Source organism: Chrysemys picta, chromosome 5, assembly GCF_011386835.1.
Source record: "Chrysemys picta bellii isolate R12L10 chromosome 5, ASM1138683v2, whole genome shotgun sequence".
NCBI lineage: Eukaryota > Metazoa > Chordata > Testudines > Emydidae > Chrysemys > Chrysemys picta.
Genome location: NC_088795.1, coordinates 60739072 through 60756036, shown reverse-complemented (window position 1 = coordinate 60756036; position 16965 = coordinate 60739072). Strand labels below are relative to the sequence as shown.

The following is a 16965-nucleotide window of genomic DNA, read 5'->3' as shown; positions in this document are numbered from 1 at the left end:
AAGATGTTTACCTATATTTGGCAGGCACTGCAAATGAAGAAGCTTCAGGAGATGGTTCACCAGCATTGAATATCAAAGTAACACCTAGACCAGAGACATCTGCAGAATATTTTACAACTGCAGGTGACCATGATCTGAAACCTGCCATCAAACCAACAGAGATTGAGATAAATGTTGAAACAGGAAATAATGCAAGTACTGGGTTAAATGATATGAATAATGACAACACCCCAGAAATGGCAGATGTACAGCCTGCCTTAATGTTTGGCATTCCTGTGGTGATACTAGTCCTACTAATTCTGCTGATCATTTTCTTTGTGATACGTCATAAAAGGAAAAAGTCTAAGCAAGGTAAATTTTAGGACTTCTCAAGTTTTAGAAGGATCTTGGTAGAAAATATTGAACATGAACAGGAAAGGATTTCAGGAAATGGAATGCAATGTTTATGATGTATTTCTCTATTTAGCGATACTTGAATTTTCATATGCAGAAATGGAATGTATTATGAAACTCTAGAGTTCTGTTTTCCTCACTAACTCTTAGCACAGTAGGACTTGTGGCACCTTAGAGACTAACAAATTTATTAGAGCATAAGCTTTCGTGGACTATACTTGTCTCTATCCGAGGGTTACCTAAAGAAACTGAGGATTACCTAAAGAAACTACACCATCTGCTAAAAAAACTCCCTGACAAAGCACAGGAACAAATCTGTACAGACACATGCCTAGAACCCCGACCAGGGGTATTCTATTTGCTACCCAAGATCCATAAACCTGGATATCCTGGACGCCCCATCATCTCAGGCATTGGCACCCTAACATCAGGCTTGTCTGGTTATGTAGACTCTCTCCTCAGACCCTACGCTACCAGCACTCCCAGCTATCTTCGAGACACCACTGACTTCCTGAGGAAACTACAATCCATCGGTGATCTTCCAGAAAACACCATCCTGGCCACTATGGACGTAGAAGCCCTCTACACCAATATTCCACACAAAGATGGACTACAAGCTATCAGGAACAGTATCCCTGATAATATCACAGCTAACCTGGTAGCTGAACTTTGTGATTTTGTCCTCACCCACAACTATTTCACATTTGGGGACAATATATACCTTCAAGTCAGCGGCACTGCTATGGGTACCCGCATGGCCCCACAATATGCCAACATTTTTATGGCTGACTTAGAACAACGCTTCCTTAGCTCTCGTCCCCTAACGCCCCTACTCTACTTGCGCTACATTGATGACATCTTCATCATCTGGACCCATGGAAAAGAAGCCCTTGAGGAATTTCACCATGATTTCAATAATTTCCATCCCACCATCAACCTCAGCCTAGATCAATCCACACAAGCGGTCCATTTCCTGGACACTACTGTGCTAATAAGCGATGGTCACATAAATACCACCCTATACCGGAAACCTACTGACCGCTACACTTACCTACATGCCTCCAGCTTCCATCCAGGACACACCACACGATCCATTGTCTACAGCCAAGCTCTAAGATATAACCGCATTTGCTCCAATCCCTCGGATAGAGACAAGCACCTACAAGATCTCTATCAAGCATTCTTAAAACTACAATACCCACCTGCTGAAGTGAAAAAACAGATTGACAGAGCCAGACAAGTACCCAGAAGTCACCTCCTACAAGACAGGCCCAACAAAGAAAATAACAGAACACCACTAGCTGTCACCTTCAGCCCCCAACTAAAACCTCTCCAGCGCATCATCAGAGATCTACAACCTATCCTGAAAGATGATCCTTTACTCTCACAGATCTTGGGAGACAGACCTGTCCTCGCTTACAGACAACCCCCCAACCTAAAGCAAATACTCACCAGCAACCACACATCACTGAACAAAACCACTAACCCAGGAACCTATCCTTGTAACAAACCCCGATGTCAACTCTGTCCACATATCTATTCCAGTGACATCATCATAGGACCTAATCACATCAGCCATACCATCAGGGGCTCGTTCACCTGCACATCTACCAATGTGATATATGCCATCATGTGCCAGCAATGCCCCTCTGCCATGTACATTGGCCAAACCGGACAGTCTCTACGCAAAAGAATTAATGGACACAAATCTGACATCAGGAATCAAAATACTCAAAAACCAGTGGGAGAACACTTTAACCTGTCTGGTCATTCAGTGACAGACCTGCGGGTGGCTATATTACAACAGAAAAACTTCAAAAACAGACTCCAACGAGAAACTGCTGAGCTAGAATTGATATGCAAACTAGACACAATCAACTCCGGTTTAAATAAGGACTGGGAATGGTTGGGCCATTACAAACATTGAAATCTATCTCCCCTTGTAAGTATTCTCACACTTGTTATCTAACTGTCTGTCTGTGCTGGGCTAGCTTGATTATCACTTCAAAAGTTTTTTTCTCTTAATTAATTGGCCTCTCAGAGGTGGTAAGACAACTCCCACCTGTTTATGCTCTCTGTATGTGTGTATATATATCTCCTCAATATATGTTCCATTCTATATGCATCCGAAGAAGTGGGCTATAGTCCACGAAAGCTTATGCTCTAATAAATTTGTTAGTCTCTAAGGTGCCACAAGTCCTCCTGTTCTTCTTTTTGCGGATACAGACTAACACGGCTGCTACTCTGAAATCTTAGCACAGTATGTACAGTGTACCCCATGTAAATTGGTCTAGTTCTGCTTCTTAGCACCCTCTGCTTATCTCTCACATCTATGACAGCTATGGGCTATAATAAGATCCTCTGCCATCTCAGCCCTCTGGTAACATTTCAGGGCAAAGAGATAACTATTTGACCATGCATGTTTTTTCTTGTTCTGTTCTTATGCTTACTAATTCACTGTTGAGGGTACTTCTCTAATGAACAATTTACTTCTTTCATTACTGACAGGGAGAAACTAACTGAAAATAAAAGCAAAATCTTCATAAGAGGGAATTTATCTTAGCACTTCAAGGGAAGCTTTCACAGAGACCCTGTAGTGCGATTGCTGTTATGAAACCACTTGTTCAGATCAAAGTAAACTGCTTAAGAATAATATGATCAGAGTAACTGTATTCTGCAATAAGATGATGCAATTTCAGGAAGGTACATACACCCTACCTCAATAACTCCGCTGTGTGAAACAATAGGAACTGAACAGAGAAAGGGCCTTAAAGAGATAGAGTGATGTAGGAACTTTTGAAGGAGGTGTACTGATATATTTTGGAATATTTTGTGCTGTTAAAAGTATGTCAGCCTACAAATATTAAACCATAAATAGATACTTAGGGCCAAACTTTCAGTGTGCCTCTGAAAATGCCCCTGCATTAGTATTAGGTACATCACTGATACACACCAAATGGGTAATGAAGCTTCTGCCTGGTTGTTCATATGTGTTGGGGATGTTCATGTAACTATATGGGTACATTTTCAGAGCCCACTGGAAATTTGATCTTAAAGATTGCTAATGCACAATTCTGGGTTCCTGCTCACTTTTTCCTTTTGCTTGGAAGCAATCCATTGGGTGTCTTAGCCTTGTAGACATTCTACTCAGCCTATCCAATACTCCTGACATGACTCATTGGCAAACAGAGAGAAAAGGTGGATGCGCTGGAGTGGGTTGGAGGCTTTGGTGTCTTCTGACTGGGCTGAATTTAAAATGAGCTGATTTGAACCATAAAATAATTGTACAATGTGGATATTACACCCAGCCCTTCATTCTTTTTATTACATGCTGGGACTCCTAAAGCATTTTAGGCCCGTACAGAAGAGATGAGTTCTCTGTATAATGGCCTGCTATGCCACACCACCTGACTGCTTGCTTGCTTGCTCGCTCTCTCTCTCTCTCTCTCTCTCTGGTATTTATATCTATCTGTATATGCACATATCCCTTCTGTTCTTCCTACAGTTTCTAGTATTCCTTAATATCTCATCCTACCGTCAGTCCTTTTTCATTTTCCATCTCTTGTGTGGCGTCTCATCCAGCTTCCCTGACAATTGTTCCCTTTGGTCTCTGTAATTTAGCACTCTGAGATTTCAGCTACCATTCAAGCTTCTTTACCTTTTCCTCCAATGTGGAAACCAGCTCCTATGATCTTCATTCATAAATAGGTACACTACACATGATCTGTCTCAAAGCTTGCAATACACCAATTTTTATACCAGTTGTTACTTTTTCAGGATGTCACTTTCCTTCCTGGAATCTGTTAGGTTCAAGGAACTCTGTGTTTGCAGTCTCCTGTTCACATTCTGAATGTTAACTCCCACTGCACTGATCGGTATCTTAGGTTTACCTCAGTTACTGATTTCTGTTCAAGCCAAACAGGGTGAGGTGACTCATGGGAGGGGCATGGGTCAAGTGTCCCTCCAGCAGCCGGCTTGGGTGGGGAGAGGTGGGGCCAGAGACTCGTTCAGCCACGCTGCCTGGGATGCTGCCCAGTGCAGTGCAGTGGCTGACTGGGAGAGTGCCTGGCTGCGGCAGCAACTGGCTGCCCCCACCCAGGCGCAGCTTCTGGGGACAGTGGCCCAGCAAGCCGGAACCTTCCCACCCCTCTGGCATGCTCACAGTCGGCTCCTGTCCCCAGAAGTCGAGCTTGGGCAAACAGTGGACTGCCGTTGCCCCCTCCCCAGCCAGGCTCTCTCATAGCTAGCTACTGCTGTGCACAGAGCATGCGGGGGAGGTCGGTTGGGTGCTCCGACTCAGTCAGCTGCTGTCCTGGAAGCCAAGCCCAGGCGGGAAGCAGCCCGCTGCTGCCACAGCCAAGCTCTCTCCCAGACAGCTGCTGGGCAACATCTGGGAGTGGCTCCAGGGCCTGGCTGCTAGAGAGAGCAGCCAAACATGCCAGGGGGGAGCTGGCGCAGCAGGAGGATAGAGTCCCCCCCGCCCTCCCAGTAACGTGCAGTGGGGAGGGGACGGGGAGAGCATGGGGGCCCTGGGCTGGTGGGAGTCACATGGGGAGATCACGTGTCCTCCCCTGTAGCTGGTGCTCCCCCCCCCCCCATCATTTCATGTATATGAATAACCAGCAAGAGTGGCTGGTGGTCAGCTTCTTTTAGTACATTGGAGAAAACGACTGATTAAAAGCAATCAGCACCTACATAAACTACAGACTACATGGTTAATGGAAGAAAACGTATAAAGCATTTTAGTTTTAATCTAAAGGATAACCAGGTATATATGAAAACTGTTCCGTGTTTAAAATAAACCTACTGCAGAATTTTCCCAGCTATTTGGGATATCACATTAAGAGAAAATGGATAGTTAGTTAAAGACAAGTTAACTATACATTCAACTTTTTAACTTATTTTATTTCAGATGAACTGGGAAGTGAAAATGTCAAAAGGTAACATTTATAGATATTGCTTATTGTTCTAGCTTGTTTCCTAAAGTAGATCATGTTAATTTTTAGGGCCTTATTGTTGTGGTTTTAAACTTACTGTATGTCCTGCACGTCTTGAGGAGTCTATATTTTGTACTTTCAACACTCTTACCCTTTCTCATTCATTAACCCTAGAGGAGGCTAAAGGACCCCAAGTCCCATCAAATAATTACCACTGTTGTATTTTGTGGTTGATATATTGTAGGGTGCATTACCTCCTGCTAACATTTGCAGGCTCCTCTGGTGATTATAGTACATCTGGCTGTCACTGTGGGACTTCTGATCCTTCAGCATATAGACTGCAGGTAGCAGAGGGAGATGGCACCGAGCAGGGAATACAGGCTTCTGTTGGGATTATTTCAGCCACACAGGTGGAGTATGACATAGGTGCCATAAGGCCTTTGATCCAGCCTGCTGTCTACAGCCCCACCACTAGTTTTGGGCACGAGCCACCATCGGTTCTCTTACTCTAAATGTGGATATCACAGGATACAACTATACTTTGGGTAACAGGGACAGGCTTCCTGGCTCTGTCCATAAATTCTATCTGCCCAGAATAAGCTTTATGTCATGTTCAATTATTTTTCAAATTTGCTTGCTCATTATTACATGGCATGTAAAGATTCTCTGGAGCTTGTGTGACCTGAATAACCCATGTCCAATAAAAACAAGCAGGCTGCAGAATAGTTCTCAACCATTTGATAGTTGTTACCTTATTATTTATTTTACTGAGATCCTTCCTCATGGTAAGTGCTGAAAATTATTAAAATGGATTTAGGGGGGAGAGATTCCCTTTAATTCAGGGGTTCTCAAATTTCATTGCCCCACGACCCCCTCCTGACAACAAAAATTACTACACAACCTCAGGAGTGGGGACCGAAGCCTATATCCGCCTGAGCTCCGCTGCCCTGGGTGGGGGGCAAAGCAGAAGGCCAAGGGCTTCAGTCTCAGGTTGGCAAGGTGTAACTTCAGCCCTGCTGTCCAGGCCCCAGCAAATCTGAGCCAGCCCTGATGACCCCATTAAAACAGGATCCCGACCCTGAACCACTGCTTTAATTCATGTTAAAAATACAAAATAAAGTTAGCAATAGTCTTTCAACCATGAGGCTGTTTCTAAAAATGATCAGTAAAGGAAAGAGTAAAATTAGTAACATGTAGTTAGTATAGTTATGACCTTTTCTTTTTAGGTCATTGCTGAAACCAACCTCCTGGTTGAAATAGCATTTCTAACTTAGGGCTCTATCTTGCTACCATTGAAGCAATGGGAGTTTCACCATGGATTTCAATGGGGTGGAATCAGACCCTTTATTTTCTAATTTTCTATCTACAGTGTGTAGTTAAGATACCCATTTATTCCATTTGTGGGCCATGATTATTTGTTTCTTACCTGTTGAACTGACACATCTTCAAAAAGTAAACTCACTAGAACAGCATTGGTGTCCCACAATTACGGCCCAGAATTATACAAGATTGATATAATGCTGCTATGTTACATGTCTATTTGAGTGAAACACGTTGTCTAACCCATCTTTTGTTTCCTGGATCAAGTCCTATTTTTGAAGAAGACACACCCTCTGTTATGGAAATAGAAATGGAAGAGCTCGATAAATGGATGAATAGCATGAACAAAAATGGTACTGGTAACCCTCCAATCATTTCTCTCTCTGTGTCTGAGGTAGCCCCATGAATAGAAAAAATACCACAGAGCTATTTTATATTTGTGTTGCTACTTTTCCTAAAACATTTTTAGTCCTGATCTTAAGCCTACAATACTAGAATAGTTGCACAAGCAAATATCAGGAGTATTTTAGGCTGGGTGGGTGCTTATTTTTATCAAATGATGGGATACTATAGATATAGTACCATAAAGGTTTCAGTTTTCAGTAGAAGCTTTTATTAAACACGTATACTGTATTTACATTTTTAAATAAAAATTGCTTTTTAGGGGTACATAATTGTCTCTTTAAAAGATCTGGCTCTCTCAGTATTCAGGGTGTCTGTATTAGTGTGCTGCATATTGTGCCATTCTAAGAGAAATCACTGTTTACTCATAGCCCATAGCACTATTTACTTATTACACTGCTGCCAGGATCATCTTCCTGGCTCATCACTATGACTACATCACCTCCCTTTGCATCCCTTCCACTGGCTCCTTATCCTCTACTGCATCAAACACAAGCTCCTTCTTTTTGCCTTTTATGCCCTTCACCATTTAGATTCACCTTATCTGTCAGAAATACTGCTTATCAAGCTGTGAGCCTCCACCATTAATTTCTCAGTGATCCACTTCTCCCTGAAGCACCTCTGTGCTTTCTCCCAGGCTGCCCCTGGTGCATGGGAAGAGCTCCCAGTCAAAATTCTCAAACGCCGCCTTCAAGTCAGTTCTCAAAACTCACCTCTTCCTTAATGCACAGAGTTAACTGCAACCTGATTTCAGCTACACAGATGGCACATTGTGATTACTGCTCCAGACTGGCTCAGAATTGCACATATTCTAATATTTTTGTTGCCTATCCCTTGACCCATGCCCCAAAATGCTTGTTTGCTTCATCCTCTTATTATATCTTGTCTTTCAGATGGTAAGCTCTTTTGGTAGACACCTATCATTTCCTGTAGGTTTGTACAGTGTTTAACAGGATGGTCCTTTCACCTTGTTAGTCTGTAGACACTACCACAATATAAACATTAAATAATAACAATACTATGTCAATGGCTTTAAATACAGTAGATGGGGAAATATTTATTGTAAAAAGATGTTAACAATTTTTTTAAGTCAGCAAACATTTCATGTATTTCTTCAGCAGCAGCACCACATACAAAAAATACCCCAAACTGCTGGCTGTACTAATCTTGTGAAATAACAGATGTGATTGTAAACAGTTGTACTGTGAATAGCTAATAAATAACCCTTGTAGTCTGAGTTTATTGCAAAGATGCATGTGAACGAGGAAAAGCACTTTCTATGTGTATACATACATATACACACAAACAACTGAAATAAATATCATAAAGGTTACCAGGTCTTCCACTACAGTCACAAGGGTAGGACACTTTAAAATAGCTGATAATTATATTAAACAAAACATATAAATGTGCAAATATTACAGATAAAAAGAACTATACTTGTACCCTGGAGTTTTCTGGTTTGCAGTCACTACTCTGAAAGTGAACACAATTTTGAAATGTCTGAAAGAATTACCAAAGGTAACAGTGTGGTTATCTTTTCTCTTCTTAGCTGATGGTGAATGTTTACCTACTGTAAAAGAAGAAGAAAAGGAATCAAATGTCTTCACAAGGTACTTTTAATTCTACCATTGTATTACTCAAAGAAACATTATCAACATTAGTAATTTGAAAATGTGACCTACTTTTTTTCTTCTTTGTCTACTTCTAACGTTGATTTATTTAATTATTTATTATGGACTTTGATTTCTCTTCAGACAAATGCCTCAATGTTCTTTTACCTTAAAAAAAGTGTCTACTTGTAGCTTTGCACTCGCAGAAAACCCTACAGTAAAAAGCCTATGTGTGAGAGAGACAGCCAGCCAGAGAGAGATGGAGCAAACAGAATTTTGTTAGTTGATCAAATTTTAATTGCCATTTCCCAAGGTGTTAATATGAGCATGTTGAAAAATCCGTTGTTTGTGAGCTGTCAAAAAGAAAGGTCAGTCAGCGTAAGAAAAAAAAAATTAGTCTCATCTTTTACCACTAGGTGGCTCTACTTGACTGAGAATGACACACTTTTTGGCTTGTGTAAACAATTATAATATATTGCATTTAGTTACTAAGATCAGTTATTATGAGATGATAATACATAACTAATTTGTCTGCAGCAAGTATACTATACTGGGCTCTGAGTTTTTCCAATCTCACAAGCCAAGTAGGGTCAAACCTGCCAGATCAATAGCTTGACAGACCTTAAAAGAAAGCCAGCAGTGCAGTAAAAATGGTTTTGTTGCTTCAGGAGGTGAGACTCTCCCCTCAAAGTCAATATTGAGTTAATCTCCTACATGGAATTAAGGGGAGGAGGGAAACACTGTGCTGCTTTCATTCAGATTAGATTTTAAAATGAAAATCCTGATGACTTGGTAGACAATAAAATTTTCTTGGCATTTTTCACAAGGGTAAGGGCATGAACTCTGGTATCCTGAATAAAACTGACCATTCAGTTCTGCCTACCTAAAATTGCTCCTATTCTTCAATTTGCTCCTATTGGCTTCAATTGCTCCTATTCTTCACTTCTTGTCATGCTCCTGCATTCCCTCCATAGAGGTGGCTGCATTTTAGTGGTAAGTGAAGTAATTAATCTCTCTAAGATATATAATGATGAACAATGACACAGGCACAAACAGTTCCGCATAGATGCCATGTCAGTAGTTCCAAATGCCATGGGGTGGTTCCAGTAGAAAAGAGTTGCCAAGAAACCGGCTGGGGAAAGGCTACTGGGGCCCATGAGGCCACACAAGGCCTCCTCATGGGTGTTCTCAGCCTCCACAGATTCCTGGGGATCCAGCAGCTTTGGGGTGGAGCCCACGAACTCTTTGGTGGGGAAGCAAATTCCATGCTTGCAAACAAGATGCTGGGGCGGGGGTGTGTGTGTGGAGGGAATGGAGGAAGGGAGAGATTCTCCTGGAGATTTCTTCTCCCAGAGCTCTATTCCAGGGAGATTATCATGGCAGATGATGAGCTAAAATAAGGTTACTTCATCATAATGTGGGTGCAAGCAACTAGTCTCAAAGGGCATTTTTAAAAGCTTGTGGATATAAATTGTATTAGTCACATGCCTCGTGAGCAAATGGTGTGTTATATGGAGAGAGGAAGAAGTGGTTTGGTTAATGTTTACATGGTGACTTGAAATGCACACCAATGCAGTGTTTCTGTGTGATCCTGCCTCCCCAACTGAGGAAGTTACAATCAAACCTCCCACCAAGATTGTGTTCCAAACCCATTCTTGTTTAGGATCATGTAAGACCCCATCCCTAATGGGCTTCCATAAACTTTAGTTAAAATAATATATAGAACCTTGTAGGGTTAAGCTTTGTTTCTGCTGCACTCTACTTCCACATTCAATTCATATATCCGATCCTGCATGAAAAGATGAAAATTGACAGTGGAGACGGGAAGTGATCTGGTCTCTGAAAAATATTTTCAAGAGAGGAAAATAGAAAAGCTTAGATGGTGTGAGATGGGTCATAAGAAGAAAAGGATCAGATCCATGAGCAGGTCACACTCAGGGATCAGATGGGGGTGGGGGAAAGAGTTGCAGTTTACCCTCCGTCCACCAAATGAGAAGCCATTTATAGTAGAGAATGTAGATCTTTCTAATATGATGATCTCTTTCTTTCATGCCTTGATGAGTGAAATAGTTGTATTGACAATACATCATCATTCGCTTCAGAGCTGACTCAGGCAGTTCTTCTTCGAGTGCTTGCTCATATCCATTCCATTAGGTGTGTGCGCGCCGCGTGCACGATCGTCGGAAGATTTTTACCCTAGCAACACCGGCGGGTCGGCTGTGGAGCCCCCTAGAGTGGCGCCTTCATGGCGCTGAATATATACCCCAGCCGACCCGGCGCCCCCTCAGTTCCTTCTTACCGCCCCTGACGGTCGTTGGAACTGTGGAGCGCTGCTTAGCTGTTCTCCACTTTCCCTAGCTTAGTTAGTCATTCGCAGTTATAGTTATAGTTGTAGTTCTAGTGTTTATAGTTAAATAGTTAAATAGTTTAAAGTTATTTGGTTGTTATTGTAGTTTAGGGGATTAGGGGGGTCGTCTCCCCCCCTTTCTCCCCCGACCGCGGGGCCGGGCTCATGCCCAACGCTCCCGGTTTCAAGCAGTGCGCCTCCTGCGCTAAGCCTATGCCCACGAGCGACCCGCACGACTCCTGTCTGAAGTGCCTGGGAGAGTCCCATCAAACAGATAAGTGCAAGATCTGTAAGGCCTTCAGACCAAGGACCAAGAAGGAGCGGGACTTTCGGCTCCGGCAACTCCTGATGGAGGCGGCACTTAGTCCGGACGCTCCATCTACAAGTCAGGCCCCGGCACCTAGCGCCTCGGTGCGCAGTGCCCCGGCGGCACCGGCTATGACGACCACGCGAGTGGCGTCGGACAAGCCTCCCCGGCACCGAACCTCGTCGGCACCGCAAGTACAGCAAGTGCCTCGGCGCCGGTCATTATCCCCGGGGCATAAAAAAGCCCATAAGACGGGGACCTCTGTGCCGAAGACGCCGGCTCCCCCAGTGCCGGGGGTAGAGCCGCGTCCACCGGTGGAGCACCGGAAACAGGTGCCTCCAGCACCGTCGACTCCGGCACCGAGGCCATTGAGTCCGGTGCAGATAGCGTCTCCACCGAGACCGGCGGTGATACAGTGCCTCCTGTCGACTCCAGAGACCTTCGCGGTGGCGAGAAACTTAATAGCTCTCACGGAGCCGGCACCGCCCCAACCACCGGCACCGACGGCACCGTTGACTCGCCCGGTCCAGTCGAGGGGGAAACCTGCCTTGATGCGCCCTCCATCGCAAGGGCTGGAACCTCGGCACCGATCCAGGTCCCGAAGCAGGTCCCCACGCCGCTCGCAGTCCCGGCACCGGATATCGTCTCGGCACCGGTCGTACTCGCGGCCAAGATCTTCTTCGCGGCACCGCTCTACGTCTCGGCACCGCTATGATCGTCGGCACCGATCAACGTCGAGACGTAGTTCTCGGCACCGCTACAGTCGACGCTCGACGTCGAGAGGCCGCTCCCGGCACCGGGCATACTCCAGGTCCTCGTCGAGGTCCAGATCCGACTCCCGGCACCGACGAGGTCATCGGCACCGGTCGCGGTCCCGGCACCGATCGCCGGCACCGCGTAGAGATAGATCATCTCCGGACCGGCACCGTGCGGCACCGCAGCCCACAGGAATCGTCTCGACGCTCTCGGCACCGCCGTGGCCATCGAGATCGGTGTCCCGCTCCTCGGAGGACCTCTCGAGGTCGGCATACCCCCCTCAGGGGCAAGCCGAGGAACAGGACTTAGGACACTGGCAGGACACAGGGGACCATTTCCATGGCCCATCTCACTGGTCGTTTTGGACCCCGTGGGCGTACCATCAGGCGCAAGGGGTTCCAATTGCTTCGACCTCTCGCTCCGGTCACTCCGTCAGAAGGGCCCCGGAGTCCACCATTTCTCGGCCTCCGCCAGGGGGCATGGAGGCTTCTGTGTCCACACCACCGGACGCCCTGGACCCAGGCGCAGGTAACGTTCCAGCCCAGGAACAGGGAGAACAGGACCAGCCCTTGGATCCTGTTCCACCGGAGGCATCTTCCTCTTCTTCTCCGGATGAGGCAGTGGCGGGCACATCGTGCACAGGCCCACCTCCAATAGATCTTCGGGCTCACCAGGATCTTCTGCGCAGGATGGCCCGTAACATGGACCTGCAGGCGGAGGAGATAGTGGAGGTGCACGACCCGATCGTGAATATCCTCGGAGCGGATGCCCCATCGAGGGTGGCGTTACCCCTGATCCGCACGATTCAGGCCAATGCTTCTACGATATGGCAGACTCCTGCCTCTATCCCGCCCACAGCGAGAGGGGTGGAAAGGAAATACTTTGTCCCGTCTAAAGACTACGGGTACTTGTATACCCACCCTCAGCCGTGTTCTCTGGTGGTGGCATCAGTGAACGCAAGGGAGCGCCACGGTCAGCAGGCCGCAGCGCCCAAATCAAAGGAGGCTAAGCGCCTCGATTTATTCGGCCGTAAAGTTTACTCAGCCGGGGGGCTGCAACTTAGAGCGGCTAATCAACAGGCGCTCTTGAGCCGCTATAGTTTTAACTCCTGGAACTCTATGGGGAAGTTCAAGGAGTTGGTTCCCCAAGAGTCCAGGGAGGAGTTTGGAGCCCTGGTAGAGGAGGGTAAGAAGGTGGCTCGGACCTCCTTACAGGCCTCCTTAGACATAGCGGACTCTGCTGCGAGAACCCTGGCCTCAGGTATCGCTATGCGGAGGATCTCCTGGCTCCAGGTTTCGGGTCTGCCTCAGGAACTGCAGCAAACCCTGCAGGATCTACCCTTCGAAGGTCAAGGGTTGTTTTCTGAAAAGACGGACTCTCGCCTGCAGAGCCTCAAGGACTCCAGGACGATCATGCGTTCCTTGGGGATGCATGTTGTGGGCCCTCAGCGCAGGCCATTTAGACCGCAGCCTCAGCGCTTCTACCCCCCCCCCCGCCTCGTCAGAGACAGGACTCGGCCCGGAGGCGAGGGCGAGGTGGTAGAAGAAGGTGGACCGGCCCTCAACCTGGTCAGAACCAGGGGCCACCTAGACCACCTTCAGGCCCTAGGCAGAACTTTTGAAGGTGCGGTCGAGGACGGCGCCCCAGTCATCCCCCAGGATCCAGCCCCCTCCTTTCGGGATCGCCTCTCCCACTTCCACCGTGTTTGGTGCCTTATAACTTCGGACCGTTGGGTCCTTCGCACGGTGGAGAGGGGATACGCTATCCAGTTTTCTTCAATCCCCCCCTCCCACCCCCCTTCCCCGTCCCTCTTCAGGGACCCTTCTCACGAGCAACTTCTTATACAGGAAGTTTCTACGCTCCTCGCTATGGGGGCCATAGAGGAGGTTCCAGTGGAATTAAGGGGCAGGGGATTCTATTCCCGTTACTTCCTCATTCCCAAGTCCAAAGGAGGTCTGCGACCCATCTTGGACTTGCGCGGACTCAACAAATTCGTAGTAAAGTTGAAGTTCCGCATGGTCTCTCTGGGGGCCATTATCCCTTCCCTCGATCCTGGAGACTGGTTCGCCGCCCTCGACATGAAAGACGCATACTTTCACATTGCTATTTACCCGCCTCACAGACGCTTCCTGCGATTCGTGGTAAACAGGGTGCACTACCAATTTGCAGTCCTTCCCTTCGGCCTATCCTCGGCCCCACGGGTGTTCACGAAATGTATGGCTGTCGTGGCAGCGTACCTTCGTCGGCAAGGGATACAGGTGTTCCCGTACCTAGACGACTGGCTGGTACGCGGTCGCACCAAAGAACAAGTCCGAGATCACGTCCACATAATAGTGCACACATTCAACAAGTTGGGTATCCTACTCAACAAGGACAAATCCACTCTAGAACCTACCCAGAGAATAGAATTCATCGGCGCGGTTCTAGACTCCAGACGCGCACAAGCCATCCTGCCAGACAATCGCTTTTGCACCATCACGAGCCTCATTCAAGGACTCAAGGCCTTCCCAACTACCACGGTGAGGTCGTGCCTTACCCTGCTGGGTCACATGGCTTCCTGCACGTACGTAACCAGGCATGCCAGACTTCGGCTTCGCCCACTCCAGACCTGGGTGTCATCAATATACCGCCCACATCGGGACAGCCTGAATATGGTGGTCACAATCCCGAACTCGGTCCTGACCTCCCTCACATGGTGGCTAGATCACAATGTGGTTTGCGAAGGGATGCCGTTTCACGCCCCACAACCCTCTCTGCACCTGGTCACAGACGCTTCATCTCTGGGTTGGGGCGCCCATCTCAGCGAGCACCATACCCAGGGCCTGTGGACTGCACCCCAGCTAGCCCTGCACATCAATGTTCGGGAACTGATGGCGGTGCGCCTGGCGTGCCAGGCATTTCTCAATCTCCTACGTGGCCGCTGTGTGTTAGTTCTCATCGACAACACCACGGCTATGTTTTACATCAACAAGCAAGGAGGAGCACGTTCGTCAATTCTATGCCGAGAGGCCATTCGCCTGTGGGACTTCTGCATCGCCCACTCAATCCATCTCACGGCATCGTTCCTCCCTGGAGTCCAGAACACTTTAGCGGACCGACTCAGCAGGTCCTTTCAGACGCACGAGTGGTCTATCCGTCCGGACATCATACATTCCGTTTTCCAGAAGTGGGGGTTTCCCCAGATAGACCTGTTTGCATCTCGAGACAACAGGAAGTGCCACGTGTTCTGCTCCCTGCAAGGTCGAGCTCCGGGCTCCCTCTCGGATGCGTTTCTCCTTCCCTGGAAAGACCACCTGTTTTATGCCTTCCCTCCGTTTCCTCTGGTCCACAAGGTCCTGCTCAAATTGCGCAGAGACCAGGCACAGGTGATTCTGATCGCCCCAGCGTGGCCGAGACAACATTGGTACACCACGCTGTTGGAACTCTCGGTTCAGACACCGATCCCGCTTCCATTATGCCCGGATCTCATCTCTCAGGACCACGGTCGCCTGCGTCACCCCGACCTGCAATCACTCCACCTCACGGCGTGGCTGCTCCATGGTTCACCCAGGCAGAGCAGCAGTGCTCGCACTCTGTCCAACAGATTCTGCTGAGCAGTAGGAAGCCCTCAACACGGACCACATACTTGGCCAAGTGGAAGCGGTTCTCCTGTTGGTGCGAACAACGAGCCACGTTCCCGTTACAGGCACCTATCCCTCTCATTTTGGAATATCTCCTCTCCCTAAAACAGCAGGGGTTGGCGATATCTTCAATTAGAGTTCACCTGGCCGCTATATCGGCTTTTCACCCAGGGGAACTCACGTCCTCGGTATTCTCTAACCTGATGGTCGTTAGATTCCTCAAGGGCTTAGACCGGATGTACCCACAGCAACGTCAGCCCGTTCCGACGTGGGACCTCAACCTGGTTCTTTCCAAGCTCACAGGTCATCCATTCGAGCCACTAGCCACCTGTTCACTTCTGTACCTATCCTGGAAGACAGCCTTCCTCGTAGCCATCACCTCAGCAAGGCGCGTTTCTGAACTCAGGGCGCTTACATCCGAGCCCCCTTACACAGTTTTTCATAAGGATAAAGTGCAGCTCCGCCCACATCCTGCCTTTCTCCCTAAGGTGGTTTCTCCATTTCATATCAACCAGGATATATTTCTCCCGGTCTTTCACCCTAAACCACATGCTACTCGCCAGGATCAACGTTTGCATTCTCTGGACATACGCAGGGCCCTGGCCTTCTATATTGACCGCACAAGGCACTTTAGAAAGACGACGCAACTCTTCGTTGCAGTGGCCGACCGAATGAAAGGCTCACCGGTCTCATCACAACGCCTATCCTCCTGGATTACGTCTTGCATCCGGACTTGCTATGACCTGGCAGGTGTCTCAGCACCACACCTCACCGCTCACTCTACGAGGGCCCAAGCTTCCTCGACGGCTTTCCTGGCGCAAGTTCCGATCCAGGACATTTGTAGAGCGGCGGTTTGGTCATCAGTCCACACGTTTACAGCTCACTATGCACTAGTGCAGCAGTCCAGGGACGATGCTGCCTTCGGATCAGCGGTTTTGCACACAGCAATGTCTCACTCCGACCCCACCACCTAAGTTGGGCTTGGGAGTCACCTAATGGAATGGATATGAGCAAGCACTCGAAGAAGAAAAGACGGTTACTCACCGTTGTAACTGTTGTTCTTCGAGATGTGTTGCTCATATCCATTCCAAACCCGCCCCCCGTCCCCACTGTCGGAGTAGCCGGCAAGAAGGAACTGAGGGGGCGCCGGGTCGGCTGGGGTATATATTCAGCGCCATGAAGGCGCCACTCTAGGGGGCTCCACAGCCGACCCGCCGGTGTTGCTAGGGTAAAAATCTTCCGACGATCGTGCACGCGGCACGCACACACC

General features: G+C 47.7%; 1 protein-coding gene across 4 annotated transcripts in view; it reads left to right on the top strand.

Moving 5' to 3' along the window:
- TMEM154 (transmembrane protein 154) overlaps window positions 1-16965 on the top strand; it is a 57244-nt gene that overhangs the window by 14243 nt on the left and 26036 nt on the right. For 2 of the 4 annotated variants that reach the window (XM_005307370.4, XM_005307369.4), the window contains exons 2-5: window positions 25-351; window positions 5306-5333; window positions 6918-7003; window positions 8605-8665. In XM_005307370.4, coding sequence (XP_005307427.1) covers window positions 25-351; window positions 5306-5333; window positions 6918-7003; window positions 8605-8665 — 502 coding nt within the window. The other 2 variants (XR_010601819.1, XM_065597830.1) reach the window with 2 other exon arrangements.